Source organism: Acinonyx jubatus, chromosome D1, assembly GCF_027475565.1.
Source record: "Acinonyx jubatus isolate Ajub_Pintada_27869175 chromosome D1, VMU_Ajub_asm_v1.0, whole genome shotgun sequence".
NCBI classification, from domain to species: Eukaryota; Metazoa; Chordata; class Mammalia; order Carnivora; family Felidae; genus Acinonyx; species Acinonyx jubatus.
Genome location: NC_069390.1, coordinates 24,892,427 through 24,912,090, shown reverse-complemented (window position 1 = coordinate 24,912,090; position 19,664 = coordinate 24,892,427). Strand labels below are relative to the sequence as shown.

At 41.2% G+C, this 19,664-nt stretch overlaps 1 protein-coding gene across 1 annotated transcript; it reads right to left on the bottom strand.

Annotated features, from left to right (window-relative positions):
• Window positions 1-1,227: 1,227 nt before the first annotated feature.
• On the bottom strand, window positions 1,228-19,120 carry TRAF6 (TNF receptor associated factor 6). The gene is made up of 7 exons (XM_053203292.1): window positions 18,910-19,120; window positions 15,075-15,392; window positions 11,074-11,224; window positions 7,529-7,753; window positions 6,097-6,168; window positions 4,022-4,099; window positions 1,228-2,533 (listed from the first exon to the last, which is right to left on the bottom strand). The coding sequence occupies exons 2-7, from the start codon at window positions 15,368-15,370 to the stop codon at window positions 1,664-1,666; spliced, it is 1,692 nt and encodes a 563-aa protein (XP_053059267.1). The 5' UTR covers window positions 15,371-15,392; window positions 18,910-19,120; the 3' UTR covers window positions 1,228-1,663.
• Window positions 19,121-19,664: the final 544 nt, after the last annotated feature.

The following is a 19,664-nucleotide window of genomic DNA, read 5'->3' as shown; positions in this document are numbered from 1 at the left end:
GGCTTTCTCTTGAAATTAAGGCTGATCTTGAACGCTCAGATTTGGCTTCTCTAAACAAAAGTACCATCTCTCATGACCAGACATTATTAAACAATCTTGTGTAAACAGCAGAGTGTGTGGGTCCTCTCAGAGTCTTCTAAGAGCCTAGACTAGCTGTGGGACTCCCTGAGAATGAGATTTCACCATATTTATATCTATAGGCCTTAACCAACAAATGGCCTAAAAACCATCTCTATTAGGAACACTTAGCCACTTTGATACATTCCACATGACTCTCCTCAGGTATATACTGCTGGACTAAAGAACCTATTCATGCTAAGTCCTGATAGAACCACCAGGATTTCCCACCCTGGTTTGATGACCTCTCAGGTATCTCCAAGGATCTCCCAGATATTAAGAAATTCTGCCTTTAGGAAATCAGTTTTGTTCCATTTAACTAACTCCCAGAGAGTGTTCAAAAGAGCTGAAAATTTCTGGCTCAGATTGCTTCTGCCACCACCAGGAGATGCCATGTTGGTTGACTAGTTGATATATTTAAAAAAAAAATTTTTTTTAATGTTTATATTTGAGAGAGACAGAGAGACAGAGTGCAAGCGGGGGAGGGGCTGAGAGAGACAGGGAGACACACAATCTGAAACAGGCTCCAGGCTCTGAGCCGTCAGCACAGAGCCCAACGCGGGGCTCGAACCCACAAACTGTGAGATCATGACCTGGGCTGAAGTCGGACGCCCAACCGACTGAGCCACCCAGGCACCCCATGACATATTTTGTATGTTGGTGATTATATATGTGCATCTCCTTGTCGTATAAGCCGTGAGTAGCAGAGAACATACGTAAGGCTGTGGAATTCAATCTGCAGTGAACAGGCAAAAAGGGATTTATGGCATAACACTGGGCAGTTGGTATCCATATGGTCCTCAGCATTCGAAACTCTGGAGAAGATGCTACATGTAGCCTCAAGGAAATATGCAAACCATGTAGAATGAAACAAATAAAAATTATTCAACAGACATGTCTGCACTAAATAGGTAAGGTTATACCTGGGGTTTAAACTAGTTTCTGAATATCCTTAGTCGCACCCCGGGGGTGGCGGGGAAACGGAGTAAATGAGAACTTAAACTTTCTAAGGATTAAGGTTCAAATCCTCTGAAATCTGAAATCTGAAGGTCAAATAAATGAGAACTCAGCTCCAGAGTAATAATTCTCGCTGGCACCAGCACGAGGCAGTAGTGATTCTCAAATTTAATATATTACATATAATATAAAAATAAGCTGAAGTTTTAAGGAACGTCCATTATTATTAAAAGGTTTGAGCTTTACTACTCCAACCCTGGGCTTTTTGACAATAAAACACACTGGAGCAAAAAAAGCCCATGAAGTGCAACAAAGAGGTATACTGACTGACAGACAGACAGCCGCTGCAATATGCCACAGGCACTCCAGTCTTTGTGAAACTGTGGAACATGTAGGTTCCAAGGGAAAAACCGCTTCCGAGATCCGTTAACGGGAAGAAGCGGTAAGTGACCTCAGTAACAGCATTCGCTGCTGGGTACAATGTCTTTCCACTTCTTTTTTTGTTTGCGTATTACTGAGAACAAGGCAAGGAAAGACGGCTTTCTCCAGACGGCTTTTTTTTTTTTTTTTTTAAACACATGCAGGGATGCTACATCCCTGAATCAGTACTTCGTGGCTGAAAACCCTCCCTCCGGAGACTACCCATGTCAAAGCGGGTAGAGACCTCACAGCGCACTAATAAAGTATCATCCTTAATGAAGGTTCTCTGTCTCAGGGCTTCCAGATGCATAAAAGTCACATAGCCAAAACCTTTTGGGTTCCGTGGGATTGTGGGTCTCTGGAAGGCAAGCAGCTCTGGTTTGGCATCCATGATCTCTTCATGGTTTTGCCTTATAGGTGCCTCAGACTGATCAAGAATTGTAAGGCGGATTGTACCCTGGAAGGGCCAAGGGAGGTGGCTGTCATACTCTCCTTGCATTGTGTGCACAAAGAGGGATATGTAATTAGCACAGCGCTGAGCCGACGGTAACTGAAGGTGCAGGCGCATGCACAGTTTGTACCCGGGTTTGCCTGTGTAGAATCCAGGGCTATGAATGACAACAGGTTTCTCCTCTTCTTGAGATTTCAAATGCATCCCAAAGTTGCCAATCTTCCAGATGTAAATCCCATTGCACTGCTGTGCTTCTATTTCAACAACTTTGTCCTCAAGGGTTCGAATCGTTTGTTTGAGCTCACTTACGTACATGCTCTGAGTTTCCATTTTAGCAATTAGCTCTCGGATTTGATGGTCTTGTCTTACAAGGCGACCCTCTAACTGCTGAATGGTTTCTTGGAAATTCTGGACCTCTGGGTGACACCCAGTGGAAACCCGGGACGCAGAGGAAGAATCGTATGGAGGCATATCACACTGAGGTACAGGAGGTAATGCAAGGCTTAAACTCTGAACAGCCTGGGCCAACATTCTCATGTGCGACTGGGTATTCTCTTGCAGGTGGCGTGCCAAGTGATTCCTCTGCATCTAAAAATCAAGCACAAGCCTTAGGTTGGGACTAGATACTGTGAGGACTAGGAAGGGACCTAGCCAAGCCAAATAAAAGGTTTTTAAGTAATGTCATCACTTCCCTCAGTCCCCTACCATCTTCTTCAACAAATTCTTGACCTAGTGAGACGATCTTATCTTTTCATCCACTGGAAAAGTGAGGCTATGTGCCAAATATTCTCACCTTTCACTCAGATAAACCTCCCTCCCACCTACGGAAGTATCAGGATCCATACCCATTCATCTGACTCAGGGACGACGCTCTGCTTGTCCAACATTAATGCTTCACCTGGGCTCTTGCTGGCACTTGCATTTTCAACACCTCAGAGGTTTTGCTCAGTCATCCCCCTTTTCCTTTATCTTCATTCTCTCCCCCTGACCCTTCCCTCCAATTAGTCTTTCCTACTGAAAAAAAGGCACACCTCTCTATTGATCTCACGTCTCTCTTTAGCTAATACCATTTTCTCCCTCTTTCTTTTACGACCAAGAGCAGTCCGTCTGCACTGTCCCCAAGTCATTTATTTTATAAATCTCCTGCAAAGTATAATCTTCCCTGTCTCCACACTCTTCTTAGGTTGTCAAGAACATCCTGTTACATGAAAAAATACTTATGGTAACTTTTATTATAAAAGCAATTTGTGTATATTATAGAAAAACAAAATATAGACGACCAAGATGAAAGTTCCCTATTATCTCACCTAACTACCATTAACATTTTGATACATTTCCTTTAAGTCTTTTTCTCTACGCACACATACAGAATCCTCTCACGAAATGTAATCTCGGCATATATCATCCTCTTTTTCTTTTTTTTTAAGTTTATTTATTTTGAGAGAGGCAGAGAAGTGCGAGTGGGGAGGGGCAGAGAGACGGAGAGAGAGAATCCCAAGCAGGCTCCGTGCTGCTAGCACAGAGCCTGACGCTGGACTTGAACTCACAAAACCACGAGATCGTGATCTGAAACCAAGAGTCAAGGCTTAACTGACTGAGCCACCCAGGCGGCCCTCTTCTTTTTATTCTTAAAATTACTAAATGCATGCTTATTGTAAAAAAGTCAGACAAAAAAAGTATAATGGAAAAGCAAAAACATAGTTGTACTCTCCAGAAAGAATGACTTACAATAATCATCGATCTCAAACATGACACAACTGATCATTAGTCTTGAAACTAATTTTTTGGAGAACATAACCATACCATCTCCTCCAATTTCTAATACGGTTTGTTCACGACTCCTATGACGGTCTGCTTCTCCTTCCTGTACACACTCACTCTATGATCTCAATCGCACCTTCCATCACCATCAGGCATCCCATCAATATCCTGAGTCCCAGTTTCTGTTTGGAGCTCCAAACTCATACAACAGTGCATGCCAGTCATCTCCCTGTCCACCGGTACTCTCAAATCCTCTATATAACAGAATTTTCTTCATCGGTATTCAATAATTAAAGAAGAAAAAACAAGCTTTACCTTTACATGGCAACCAAAAGTACTGAATGTGCATGGAATTGGGGCTGTAGGACAGTCCAGGTCGTAATGATTAGGCATCTGAAAATCAAAACAAAGGTTAAAAAATGGTTTTCCTTGCATATCATGTTCTAGTTTGATGAGATCACATTTGAAATAAAGATTTACATTTCATCTAAACAAAATCATGTATTGTCTATGGATGCTTTTGCATAATGCAGAGTTGAGTGGTTACAACAGAAAGCGTGTAGCCCACAAAGATTAGTATTTACTTCCAAAGTCACAGAGAAAGGAAATAGCAACATCTCATACCATCCCCCCAAATCGCTCAAAATTCCAGATAACGAGTTTGTTTCTATTGCTGGGAAACTAACGCCCTCTAGGGACACTTCAGAGAAAAAACATCTTCTGATGTCAACTACAACTGCAAACTCAAGGACTGCTGTGGTCCAGGCCATTTAATAGGGACCAGCTAACTGCATGGACCAGTTAATAGGGACCATGCACTGACACCACTGGCTGCACCCATTATTTCCCTCATGACTGTCTCATATGTCCTCTTACTTTTTTTTAACCAGGGCATGCCTTGATTACCATGGGAAGACGCAGATGTTAGAAGGTATTTTAAAGCACATTAATAACAGTTCTAAAGAAAGTCACAGCCTTTGACTTGGGAACTCTAAAACACATTCTTCAAGGTGACACCCATTATGCAAAATTATGTTCTTTGAAAGTGGTACCAAATTCCGTTTAGAAATTTAGTTTGGCTCTCCTCATAGATACTTCAATCAGAAATGACCTTTGAGACCACTTACTCCAATCCTTCATGTTGTATAGTCTAGGACAGCAGTCTACAAAATGTTGTGTAATGAGACACATAATAAATATTTTCAGCGCTGTGGGCCTTATGGTTTCTGTCCCAAGTACTCAACTCAACTTACCATTGTGGTACACTAGCCATATACAACACACAGACACATGGGCATGGCTGTGTTACAATAAAATGTATTCACAAAAACGAGCAGTAGGCCAGACTGGCTGGTGTGTTGGTTTGCTGATTCCTGATCTAGAAGGTCAACTTTCTCATCAGAGATCAGTGGGCAGGTTAGTGGCACAGCCAAAATCAAAACCTAGGTTTTCTCTCTTAAGCTAGATTTTTTTCCTACATTGTTTTCTTTTTACTGGGTTTAATATGTGATACATATTAAATATTAAAACAGAGAAAACAAAAACTAAGGAGGTGAGACTTCATAAGCAAAAAGAAGTTTAACACCTTCAAATTAAGGCTTTGTTGGGAAAGAAACTAAAAGACTGTTAAAAAACAAATGGAAAAGTTTAGTCAACTGACTAAACTTGGTTTGCTTGCTGCTACTTAGTAAGGTAATCAATTATGATCTTTGGGTTTGCAGATTTCATGGGTGTGTAAATATTTAGTGACTAATATTCATATTTTGTGGGTAAACTCTCCAAATGTCAAAAGATAGTACTCAGATGGAATTTTCCTTTCTCTATTAATACAAATGTACAGCGTTCTACTATAACTACTACTTCTGATGATGCCCATTAGTGACCTATAGCACAAATGACAGAGGCGCTACCAATCCTGGAAATCTCAAAATGTCCCAACGTTTCTCAGGGCCTACAGCTACAAGTAGTGCTCTGCTACTGACCAGGTTTGCTTTCTTCTATTTCACTGTTCTCTCACTCTTTCTCTCTGTTTTCTCTGCAGACCCAAGATCCTTATTTCACAGCGTACAAATATGTATTTCTCAAAGAGTTTTCTTTCTTTACATGGAGATTTTTTTATTTTTACCTGACAAGTACCTGGGTTTGGTGGGAATTTTTAAGAAAACACATAAACATGGGTATTATGTTAATGACAGGAATTTTAAGTACTTACAGCTGAATATTTTGTTCTTTCTGAAAGTACTATATTAGTTTACATGAAAATTTTTTCAGTTTTAATACTTCTTCAACGTATATTCATTGTGCTTTACTGACTTGAATTTTTAATTGAAAACCTAACTTGTTTACCTCATCTGATGGAAATATTAACTTAGGAAAGGGAATCATTATACCTGTTCTCTGATGAGCATGGTATTGCAGTATTCACAGATGACATTTGCCAAAGGACAGTTCTGGTCATGGATCTAAATTTTATTAAAAAAATATGTAAAAAGCATGAGAAAATTTGAAAAAGTAAGAACAGTCTATTTTTATAAAAAGTAATTCTTTCACTATAAACAAACTAAGGACCTCAGTTTGTGCAAAACAAAAATGTAAGAATGATATACAAAGGTTATTTGCCCTCCCTCTGCCAGTGGAGTAATGAGAGATCCATCTTGCCTTCCAGCTCTTTAACAGAGTATGAGTACACATAAGAGAATCTTCTACACCACTTTTGAACCGAGGCACAGCATCTATGACTAGTTTGGACACAATTTACCAATACTAGGAGTCTCCAAAGGCCCCCTTCCAAAAATTTCAAATAGCTGCATGATGTGACTTAGGTAAAACTCTTTTCAAGAAGGGTAAAAGAAGACAAGTATTATCAAGGCAAGAGGCTTTAGTGCCCAGGTTCTCATGTGCTCCAGACGGACAGCTCTGTGTTCCAGAACACAATAGATCTGTTCAGTCGATATGCCGAGAAATCATTAAGCTTCCAGTTTAAGTCCATTTAATTTACTGAAGTTTAGAGAGACATCAATTTGCTCTCATTATGCCTCAAACCTTTCTACATTTTTAGCAAGTTAGCAGACTTTTTTTAGTATTTCATCAACCTAATGAATATGCTTGATCTTCTAAGAAAGTAGGAAAAATTACCAAGATGAATTTATAAGAAATAAAGTTTAAAGAAGTATCTTATTAGTTATAAAAAAAGACATAAATTAGAAGTAGGTTATTTCAGTAAAGACATAAGACAGGGATCCAGTTCTAGGATCTCAGTGCTAGCTTTGCCACTGACTACACTAACATAAAATTACTTAACCTCTCCACATCTCAGTTTCTGAATGGAAAACTGTTCTATGGTTACGGTGTGGTCAAGCACCATGAAGTTTCTTTTTAAAGATACACATTTTAATTGAAGTGTAACATGTACAGAAAAGTGAATTCATTACATGTGTACAGCTCGATGAATTATCACCAAAGGAACACACTTTGTGGAATTTAATTTATTCTCCCTAAAGGTTTTAACAACCCATTCTTTTCAAAGTGAAAAGTGTGAGTCTGATAAAGTAATCATTCTACTTGTTTGTCTCTAATCCAAGACTGGTCATTAAAAAAACATATCACATAGGAAAGTAGATTAGCAAGTCTTTCCTAGAAGCTTGTGTTACTCACAGATCTACTATAGTGGTTACGTCGTATAAACAATGTTTTCTAAGAAAGATATACAAGTATAAACCCTACACTTACTTAACTGGTTTACTGAACCTTCTTTCTTAAACATCAAGCTTCCCACAAATGATCACAGAGACCCGGATTCGGAGTAACATCTTCATCTCTTACCCTCAAATGTACATTAACATTTTTTTTAAGAAGTAGGGAAATTAACAAATCCAAGCTGGTACGTGCCTCTTTATCTTCAAATGCCATCAATGCAGCACAGTTTACACAAGAAACCTGTCTCCTTGGACACTCCTTGAGAATGTGAATATTAAGTTGGCATTTTTGGAAGGGACGCTGGCACTGAGGACAATTCATAAGAGCAAATTCACAATGTGCTTGGTGATCCTATAATAAGAAAGAAATAATTGATTAATATTTGCCAATCTTTTGAAATTTCCTAAAATAATCTCTTCCAAAAATGTACTGTTCTCTTTCTTTTTAAAAAAAATTTTTTTTTCAACGTTTATTTTTGGGACAGAGAGAGACAGAGCATGAACGGGGGAGGGGCAGAGAGAGAGGGAGACACAGAATCGGAAACAGGCTCCAGGCTCTGAGCCATCCGCCCAGAGCCCGACGCGGGGCTCGAACTCACGGACTGCGAGATCGTGACCTGGCTGAAGTCGGACGCTTAACCGACTGCGCCACCCAGGCGCCCCTGTACTGTTCTCTTTTATAGAAATGGCTACCGAGACTGCTTTAACACACACCATATAAAGGCCTTAAAGAATTTAAAAATAACGGTTGTGAATTATTTATACAAAGAATGTGAATTCTCAAGTTCACAATTGAACCTGAACAAAAAGGATCCAATTAGGCAACTTGAACTTGAATAAAACTATCCAATTAGGGAAAGAAGTCAGATTTTCTGATGATCAATTGAATATTGTGTCAAAAGGACCATTCCTTCAAAAGGAACTAATTATGCGGGGGGGGGGGGGCAAGTTACAAATATGTTTTAAACACTTAATCTCAAATAGAACATAAACAATATTTAATTTCTTATAAAATAACTAAGCTAAGAACTGACTTATTTAATTTAAAAGCAAATGCTTTTGGGTCACCTTCGAAGCTCAGTGGGTTAAGTGCCCATCTCTTAATCTTGGCTCAGGTTCTGATTTCAGTTTCCTGAGCCCGACACAGGGCCCGAACCCACACACCGAGAGATCATGATCTGAGCTGAAGTCCAACGTTTAACTCACTGAGCCACCCATGTGCCCCAAGACATATTTTGGATGTTGGTGATTATATGTGCATTTCAAATATAAGTTAATATATTAATATGTATTGGGGCACCTGGGTGGCTCAGTTGGTTGAGTGTCGGACTTTGGCTCACGTCATGATCGGTTTGTGGGTTCAAGCCCCGCGACGGGCTCTGTGCTGACTGCTCACAGTCTGGAGCCTGCTTCGGATTGTCTCCTTCCTCTCTCTACCCTGCCCCTGCTCACAGTCTCTCTCTCCCTCTCTCTCTCTCAAAAATAAACATTTAAAAAAATTAAATAAAAAAATTGTTATGCTCCTCAGTTTTACTGCAGATAATGTTCACCTAAAAAACTTGTAGTAGAATACTGATTTTTCTTTTAATAAGATTATCCTAGATTTTTTTTTTTTAAGTTTATTTATTTTGAGAGAGACAGAGACAGTGCAAAGTGGAGGAGGAGCAGAGAAAGGGAGAGAGCCTGACTTGGGGCTCAAACCCATGAAACTGCGAGATCGTGACATGAACCGAAACCAAGAGTCAGATGCTTAACCAACTGAGCCACCCAAGCACCCCTGACTTTCTTATTATCACCGGGGCAAAGCCACAGGAAATGGAATAAGAAATTTATGGTTTCGGGGCACCTGGGTGGCTTAGTCAGTTGTGCGCCTGACTCTTGATTTTGGCTCAGGTCATGCTCTCATTGTTGTGGGATCAAGCCCCGCATAGGGCTCTGCACTGACAGTGGTAAGCCTGCCTGGGATTCTCTCTCTCCCTCTCTCTCTCTGACCCTCCCCTGCTCATGCGTGCATGATCAGTCTCTCTCTCTCTCAAAATAAATAAACATAAAAAAAAAAAAAAGACGACTTCAAGTTGTTTTAAAAAGCTGTAATCATCAAGACAATACGGTACTGGCACAAAAACAGACACTCAGATCAATGGAACAGAATAGAGAACCCAGAAATGGACCCACAAACGTATGGCCAACTAATCTTTGACAAAGCAGGAAAGAATATCCAATGGAATAAAGACAGCCTCTTCAGCAAGTGGTGCTGGGAAAACTGGACAGCAACATGCAGAACAATGAACCTGGACCACTTTCTTACACCATACACAAAAATAGACTCAAAATGGATGAAAGACCTCAATGTAAGACAGGAAGCCATCCAAATCCTTGAAGAGAAAGCAGGCAAAAACCTCTTTGATCTTGGCTGCAGCAACTTCTTACTCAACACGTCTCCAGAGGCAAGGGAAACAAAAGCAAAAATGAACTACTGGGACCTCATCAAAATAAAAAGCTTCTCCACAGTGAAGGAAACAATCAGCAAAACTAAAAGGCAACCGATGGAATGGGTTCAGACGTATCAGATAAAGGGTTGGTATCCAAAATCTATAAAGAACTTATCAAACTCAACACCCAAAAAACATATAATCCAGTGAAGAAATGGGCAAAAGACATGAATAGACACTTCTCCAAAGAAGACATCCAGATAGCCAACCGACACATGAAAAAATGCTCAACATCACTCATCATCAGGGAAATACAAATCAAAACCATGAGATACTGCCTCACACCTGTCAGAATGGCCAATATTAACAACTTGGGCAACAACATATGTTGGTGAGGATGTGGAGAAAGAAGATCTCTTGCACTGCTGGTGGGAATGCAAGCTGGTGCAGCCACTCTGGAAAACAGTATGGAGGTTCCTCAAAAAATTAAAAATAGAACTACCCTATGACCCAGCAACTGCATTACTAAGCACTTATCCAAGGGATACAGGTGTGCTGTTTCGAAGGGGTACATGCACCCCAATGTTTATAGCAGCACTATCAACAATACCCAAAGTATGGAAGAAGCCCAAATGTCCATCAATGGATGAATGGATAAAGATGATATGGTGTATATACAATGGAGTATTACTCGGCAATCAAAAAGAATGAGATCTTGCCATTTGCAACTACATGGATGGAACTAGAGGGTATTATGCTAAGCAAAATTAGTCAGTCAAAGAAAAACAACTATCATATGACTTCACTCATATGGTGACTTTACCATACAAAACAGATGAACATAAGGGAAGGGAAGGAAAAATAATATAAAAACAGGGAGGGAGACAAAACATAAGAGACTCTTAAATATGGAGAACAGACAGTTACTGGAGGGGCTGTGGGAGGGGGATGGGCTAAATGGGTAAGGGGCATTAAGGAATCTACTCCTGAAATCACTGTCACACTATATGCTAGCTAACTTGGACGTAAATTTTAAAAATTAACTAAATTTTAAAAAAAGGTCGTTAAAAATTTATGGTTTCTAATTATATTTATATTCAATTATGAAAGAATCGGGATAATAAGCAAAAATTTATTAACCAATCACTATATGCTAGGCACAGATGGGACACAGCAAAGTGCCTATTCTCTAGGAACTGCCTTGCATATATGCTAACTGCTAGAAAATAATTTTTAATACCTCAAGATGCCTCAGTTCCATCTTGTGCAAACAACCTTCATTTGGACATTTCACCACCAGAGAAAGAATCTCTCGTTTTGCAAAATTGTCAGGAAATAGTTGATTTTCCAGCAGTATTTCATTGTCAACTGGACATTTGTGACCTGCATCCCTAAAAGAAAACAAGTAAGATACATACATTTATTAGATTTAAACAAATGTTAACGTTAGAAAACACAAAATTTATGTTAACAACTTGAATAAATTTAAAAGAACTAAAAAAAAGAAAACACAACCCACAAACTTTCATTTGCCACATACACAGTCTCCACTTACTATTTCCTATGGAAAATAATTTAATACCTTATATTGCACATCACCAAAATAAACTGTCTTTCGGTGGACAGTTCAACAATTGTTCTTCACTGAAATGAATACAACTAGCACCAATTCTGATTACCTATCAAAAACTATGGGATTTTAGGTTTGGGGATAGATTTTAAGTAAAAAATGAGAAAAAATACTTGAATGAAATCTTATTTTGACTGGCATGAGCTGAAATGAGAGTTCAGGGTGGGAATTTTGGCAGTCTGGCAGGTTTCTGTTTGTCAGCAGCCGTACCGGGTACTAGTGAGACAGAGCTCGATGTGCTGCTCACATGCTAACATGTCTACAATGTGTTGCTCGGTTACAAGTAAAAGTTAAACCAATTAGCAGTACCCCTAACCAGACCACATTTTTAGATTTACTCTGAACAATCCTCTGGCTCACAGGCAACAGAAGCTTTCCTTTATGTTCAAGGTACAAGTTAGAGAACCTCTATGTCCTGATTCCCAGTGGTTTATTCGATCTTATGATGGAAAAGCCATCCCCAGGAAGCTTGGTCGTCTGTCACTCCCTTTTAACTTTTTGAGATGTCTCAACCTTTAACTGACAAAATGTGGCAGGTTGGGGAGGCTAGACAATCACTCAAAAATTTGTTGAGCAGCTCCTATGTATAAACCGATAGCACTAATTGCTTTGGCAGGTAAAAAACTGCTAAAAAATGGGGTCTGCTGTCAAATGTCTTAGAAGCAGTAAAGGTGAGAAGCATGGTCTTTATGGAGCCTGTCTCAGAATGCATACTGTTACTACATTATCAAATACTTTCTGACGAGCATAGAAATAGATGCTCAGGGGCGCCTGGGTGGCTCAGCTGGTTGAGAGTCTGACTTTGGCTCAGGTCATGATCTCACAGTTTGTGAATTTGAGCACCACATTGGGCTGTCTGCTGCCAGCACAGAGCCTGCTTCAGATCCCCTGCCCCCTCTCTCTCCGCCCCTCCCCTGCTCCTGCGCACATGCTCTCTCTCAAAATTAAATAAAATTAAAAAAAAAAAAAAAGGAAATAAATAGGTGCCCCAAACCTAAGTGATGGATGACTAAAAGAAAATAAGAACAATCTTACAGAGTAAACTGGAAACCACTGTCCACAGCATTAGCAATCACTCCAAATGGAAATGGAATTGGACTGAGATGTATTTTGATTCCTTGAATGACCATAACAGATGAAAAATTTCAGAGCTGTTTCTTTAAGAATTTTAGAGTTAAAGCTAAGTGGTCATTTCTAACTTAGAGGGAGAGAGAAACAAAAAAAAGGCTCAGACTTCCTTTTGTGGGTTTTACTTCCTTTTCAGACCACTGTCCCACTACTTGCATGAATATTTTGCTATTAAAAAACTGCTAAAGATTCGTTACCTTCCTGGGATGCATGACACTTCGTAAAATACTATACATTTCTACCTATAGGAAAATCAACAATCCATTTTTGTTACCTACATACAATATAGATAAGAATCATAATAAACAACAACAGAAAATTGAGCCTTTAACATCATTCTCGTGTATATTCTAAACCAGTGGTTTCAACCAGGACAATTCTGTCCTCTATGGGACATTTGGCAATATCTGGAGACACTCTGGGTCTCAGAGCTAGGGAGGACGGAGATACCACGCATCTATGAGCAGAGGCTGGGCATGCTGCTAAATCATCCTACAATAACTTCCCATGACAAAAGTTCTCTGGCCCAAAACAGAAAGTGAGGAGGATAAGAAAACCTGCCCTAAACAGACCTTAGCAATTCAATAATGGGTGACACATCTTTTTCAAAAAGTGATACAAGCCACATGTTCCCTTCTAACTTAAATTAAGCCAAGTCCCAAATATGGATGTAGTTATCCCAAATTCAAGTTTTATAGCAAAGTTAATTTAAAAGTTGAAAGAGAAAAACTTGAAGACTAGTGAATAGTCAGCTTAAGAATGATTTTACCAATATAACTAGATATTTACTGAAGAACATAAAATACCCCCACTTCTTCCAATATTTTTGCTCTGAATAGAACTCCTTAGTCACCTAGAAATATTCCCATCTACTTCTGAATTATAGTAAAATGTATCTATTTCTCAGGAGATGAACTTGAATCACCTGTGGAAATCCCATACACCTTCATTCGGTTAAAGCAACCATGATTCACTCATGTTTTACTGAGTACCTACTGTGTGTCAGCCATTGTTCTTGGTACTTAGAAAATATCAAGAAATAAAACAGATCTCAACCTCTGCTCTTAAGGAGCCTTCTTCCAGTTAAACCAGCAGACAACAAACAAATTGTCTGGTATTTCAGAGGATGGAAATTGCTAAGGAAAAAAGAAAAGTAGGTAAGGGACATTGGGAGTGTGGAGGAAGGTAGGCATGCTGTGGTATAAATAGGGTCACCAGGGTACCTATGAGAAGGTGAGATGTGAGCCACACTGGAGGAAGGGAAGGGTCAGCTAAGCAGTCAGCTGAAGTAAGAGGGCTCCAAGCAGAGAGAACAGTTAAAGCCAACTCCCCAGGGCAAGAGCACACTTGACATGTCCAAGAAATAGCAGAATGAATGGTGGAAGGAAGGGGAGCGTAGCAGAGAGGCAGTCAGCAAATGGACTGAGCCTATCATCCCAGATGACCTGATGCCATATTCTTAGCAGAGATGATATCATCCTACTTATTTTACCAGGTTTTATTTAGAACAGTCCGGAAGAAGGCAAGGGTAGAAGCAAGAGGCCTGTGATGGCTGATGGTGATTCAGCTGGCAATAGCAGTGGAGGCAATGAGAAGGAGTTCGATTTTAGGTGTATTATGAAGGTACAGCTATCAACTAATACTTCCTTAAAACTAGTGGTCATTTTATGGGTGCCTGAATCTCCCAGTCTGTTAAGCGTCTGACCCTGGATTTGGGCTAAGGTCGTGATCTCACTTGAGATTTGTGAGTTCGAGCCCCATGTCTGGCTCTGCACTGACAATGCAGAGCATGCTTGGGATTCTCTCCCTCCCTCCCTCCCTCCCTCCCTCCCTCCCGCCCGCCCCTGCTCGTGCTTGCTCTCTCTCTCTTTCAAATAAATAAATAGAAACTTAAAAAAATAAAAAATAAAAATACTGGTGATTTTACAGTTGTCTATAGGCACCAGGTAACACAATTTTACAGGGCTACTAAAATAACTGATCACTTAAGAGTAGCATTCCTTGTATGATTGAGACTGTCAGATTCTAGTAGCATCATCATTTAAGGTACATTTATTTTTTTTATAAGCTTTTATTTTTAAGTAATCCGTACACCCAATGTGGGGCTCAAACCCACAACCCCAAGACTGAGAGTTGCACATTCCAACTGAGCCAGCCAGGTGCCCCTAAGGTACATTTATTTTATATTATTTTCTTAGAGCATAGAGACTCACCTCCTAGTGTGCAACAGAAGTGTTTTAAGTAGAAGTAGCTGATTTACCTGTTTATTTACCTGAGGGTCAGGAGGGGACAAGACAGCAGTTACTTTTCCCACCGCAGGAGAAACTGAAATAAGAATCTAAATTTCTCCACTTGCTGTCCAGTGTTCTTTTCCCTAAGTAACTTGTTATGTGTAAGACTAGCCCCAGAAGGGCCTGTGTTCTAGGTGATAATGTTGTCTGTGCTTGGCTCCGTTACAGGACACGGCTCTGACACTTACGTACCTTATTGATTTGATGATGCAAGCTCTGCAGAACCTGTGGCCGCACGGTGTCTGCACTGCCTCCCGGAGAGCCATCAGGCAGATGGGGCACTCATACTTGCTCTCCAGGGGCGGGTCAAACTCCACATCATACCCCTGGGTCTCTTCCATGAAAGAGTTGGAGAGGTTCCCTGTGCTGGCGGTTCCACTCACACTGTCATCTTTCGCCGCAGCGCTACAGGAGCTGGCCATGGCGGCACAGCAGTCACTCTCAGACTGGCTGGATCCGCAGCTGTTTTCACAGTTTAGCAGACTCATAGTAACGTAATTATCAACCGCTCTGTAGGAACAATGAGAAAAGAATGCATTAACATGTGCACACAGGCACACACGTATGCCATAGCCTACCTGTACACTTCACCTTTCGGTTGATATGCATTAGCTAAGTTAACGTTATTCACAGAAGACTTTCAAAGTTCTTTGAGTTTTGCTTCATGACTACGATTCTTATTTTAAAAATATTTTTTATATTTTTGAGAAAGACAGAGTGCGAGCAGGGGAGGGGCACAGAGAGAGGGAGACACAGAATCCAAAGCAGGCTCCAGGCTCCGAGCTGTCAGCACAGAGCCCGACATGGGGCTCGAACCCACAAACCATGAGGTCATGACCTGAGCCAAAGCCAGACGCTTAACCAACGGAGCCACCCAAGCGCCCCATGACTATGATTTTATAATGAGCTAAGGAGTCCATGATCTAGGAGAAAGAGAGAATATGAAGTTAACAGAAGAGAAGCACCTCAACTGTAAAGCTTAGCTCTATCATAATTATCTGCTTATATGTCTGTTTCCTGTCACTGAAGTCAAGAATTTCTATATCCTCAGTACTTAGCACAAGATCTTTCACATAATCGGTATTCATTAAGCATCTACTGAAGAACTGAATTATGCTATGGAAGTTCCTTCAAGTATCCTAAACCGAAGAGCATGGTGTGACCAGCAAGCACTGCAAGGAAGAGCACTAAACAAGGAATCAAGTGATCACCTGCCCTACTAGATGCGTGATTTGGGGCAACCTAACAATTTGGATCTTGGTTTCTTCTAGATTTAAAATTCTCCAAGTATTTCTAAATATTCAGTGTGGGGATTTCTATTACGTAGAAAAAATGGAATTAAAAATATATACGTGTATGTCCTTCTGCCTTCAGTCAGATCAAGTGACTGTGTCTCATTATCAATGACTGGAAAAACACGTGAGGCTTCATCTGCCTAAGGAAAACTATTGCTTTCACGGGTAGGTGGGAAACCTTTAAATTCTAAACCATTATAGTATTTATGAAGTATAAGCTAATGTCTAAAAGCAACTCACAGCCTATGTAACCAAGTCTCTGTTGTAGATAATTACACCTGAGGGAAACTGCTAACATATGCTACAGTTCTAGAAACTACTGTAAGCCTCTAGTCAATATGGTAGACAATTATCCCCCTGCCTGCTTCATTCTCCTATGAAAATCCTGGCTGCCACTATGCCAAACACTGGGTTAAGACAGTAATCCTGCATCTTTTTACGACTACAGATACCTTTTTCTTCTTCTCAAAAAGATCTACAAAGGAGGAGGCACTGTTCTGGCTAGAGAGACAGTGTGTGAAGTGATGAGAAGCTTAGGTACTGGAATTTAACGATCTGGGTTTCACTCTCTTCTCCATCATTTGATGTATGACCTGAACAAGTTAGGTAACATTCTATGCTTCACTTTCCTCATCTATAAATGGGGATAATAACAGAATCCACCTCAGAATTACTGCGGATTAAATGCATTATATGTGCAAGGCACTTGAACTGTGCCTGAAAGAATGAGTTATTATTATGTGCAGCTCTATACAGTAATTTTATTTAATAATTTTATTGTTCCCATTTTATCAAAGTGGAAACTATGGAGCATAAAAGGGTTAAGTAACTTGCTAGTAAGTTACAGGTAACACTTGAATTGTTTCCCAACATTCATAGGAAGCATCCACTGACCAATTCCCTAGCATTAAAAAAATTCTAATATTTTATAACCAATTACTGTTAGGAATACACAGTCATGGCCTTCTCACTATGTAAGCTGCTTTATAACAATATCCTGGGCCTCATTCCATGTTTTGGTTTGGCTGCTCCTAGTTTGCAGAAGTATTTTGGTGTGTACAATAAACTTTTACCAGTTACTACTTCAGTGATTCACTGATTTTTACTTCTATTATTTCTGAACTTTTGACAAAGCACTGCCTTAATTAAATATTGTGGGATGCAACCACTTATTTTTACTGCAAAGTGAATAAATATTGAAAACGGCCTTGTCATAAATCATGGCTTACATCCATGGTATCTGGGTATATATTATAATCCAAAGAGTATACTGTTAAATATCTTAGGCAAAGGACAGGTGTAGTATAGTGATGCACAAAAATGTGCTCCTCTAAGATCAACAGGTGCTAAGGAGAAAGGTTCTAAGATAAAGAAATCAACATGGTAGGTCTCGAATCGGTCCATTTTAAGTCAATGGAAAATTCATTCATGGCGAAATACAGAACTCCTAGGAAGTAAAATGATAATAAAGCAAAATACTGAGCAAGTACCTTTAATCTGCTACTAGCTTCAGAAACAGAACTATTCACCACCTCTTTAAAATCTATTCCTAAAATGCAAAGACTTGCTAAATGTCCTGCAATGACCAAGAAGTGCTGCAAAATAGTCCACCATTACGTCTTAATTTTGAATATAAATTCAAGAGGGATTCCCCTTCCTAGGCACGAACGATTTTCCTTCTGGAGGCAAGGATTTGAACAACTTCTTTTGAAATCAAAGTAGCCCAAACTGCAAAGACCTCGCCCTTACGCTTCTGAACTACTGAGAATATAATGAATGAAGACTGACACCCTGCTCATGATAAGGGCAACCAGTGCCTGAATGAAACACACACACATTCCTTCCTTGAATCACAAAAAGGCCACCCCAACCTCAAAATCAGAAAAACCTCTTCTATCTTCCCTAGTAATCACAGGGGAGCGGATAATATGGCAGTGGTGAGGTTCACAAGGCCAACATTCAGATTTTCTTTACAAGTTTTTCTCGTTTCTACGCCCGTGTAGCAAGCCATTAGTGACAAGTTCTCCGGAGAAACACGCCAAGGCTATACATTCAAGCTGCTCATACTTTAGGTGCTTTCTGTTCACATTCAAGACAGTCCTAGCTCTTAACTGGAGTTCCCCTAAAACCAAATACTAGGAACAGCTTTATCAACCCCGCGTCTGGAACAATCGCTACCACTGCCGAATGCAGGGGCGGGGGAGGAAACATTCGTGTCATCTGAACCTTTTTTTTTTTTTTCTTTTACTTTCTGCCTGGGATGTCTATCGAGTTCAACAGGGAACCTGAAAACAGCTTTCCCATGACAGTGACAGAAAACGGTGGGAACTTAAAAGGTCCCCCCCACCCCCCTTTTTAAAAAAGCTGGTAACAACTCGGAGGGACGGGAAAATCCAGGAGGCTATGTCCTTTTCTGGGAAGGGGAATACGCGGGGTGCAGAGAGGTAGGGCTAAGGAAGGGGGTGCGGGATTCCCGTCGGAAGATGGAATGACGAGGCCCCCACAAGCAGGGGGAGCAGAGGTGAGTGGAGAGGGGGCGGCGAGGGGACAGAGAGCGGCCTCCCCTACCTCTGGGGAGCGAGGGGGCAAAGGGTGGCCTCCCTAACCTCGGGGAAGCAAGAGGATAGGGCGCGGCGACCCCAACCAGTGAGAAACGGGAGAGGGGGCGGCGTCGGCAACCTCTGGGGAGAGAGGCCGCGGCCACTGGGAGGAGACGTCCGAGAAAGACTCACCGCTCCCGTCCGCTGGGCCACCGACTCCACCCGGCCGCACGACTCCGCTCCGCCAAGACTCCTCACTCCGAGCTGAGACTGCCTGCACGCCAATCTCTCCACTCGAAGGCCTCTTCGGCCGCGACCCCGGGCCGCCCGGAGCCCCAGCCCCAGCCGCGGACGCCCCTACTTCCGCCTTCTCTGCTTGCCCTGGGCAGCGAGGGGCGGGGATCGGGCGGGGGCGGGGACAGAGCGGCCGAGCCGGGGTGGGGCTCCCCCTGGCGGCGGTCCTCCACGGGCGCGCTGGCTTCGGCGTAGGCGCGGGGCAGGGCCAGCTGTGGATCTCGTGCACACCGCCTGGGATTCCTTTGCCGCTTGGATAGGTATCCATCTGGGAATTCCTTGCACCGCAGTCCTGAACTGGTGTGTGTGTGGTGGTGGTGGTGTGTTTTTATAGCTTCCCTATCCAAGCAGGAGAAAACCCCAAATGGGCTTAGATCACTTGACCTTCGGGAATTCTTAAATAGCTCCCCAGCTCCACCCTCCTTGCCAAGGAAGTTTCCAAGGTACTTAGAACCCCTCTTTTATCGTCTGGTCCTTCTCCTTCAACCAGTCCGAGGGAGTCAAGCCCATATATTAAACATTTCTCTGAAACTGCTGCCAATGACATCATCCTCTTTTCTGTCACTGTCATGACAAAGCTATTTTGAATTCCCTGTTTAACTGGAAGCAAACGTCAAAGCAATGTAACAAGCACTTTGCAGGAGATAAACAAA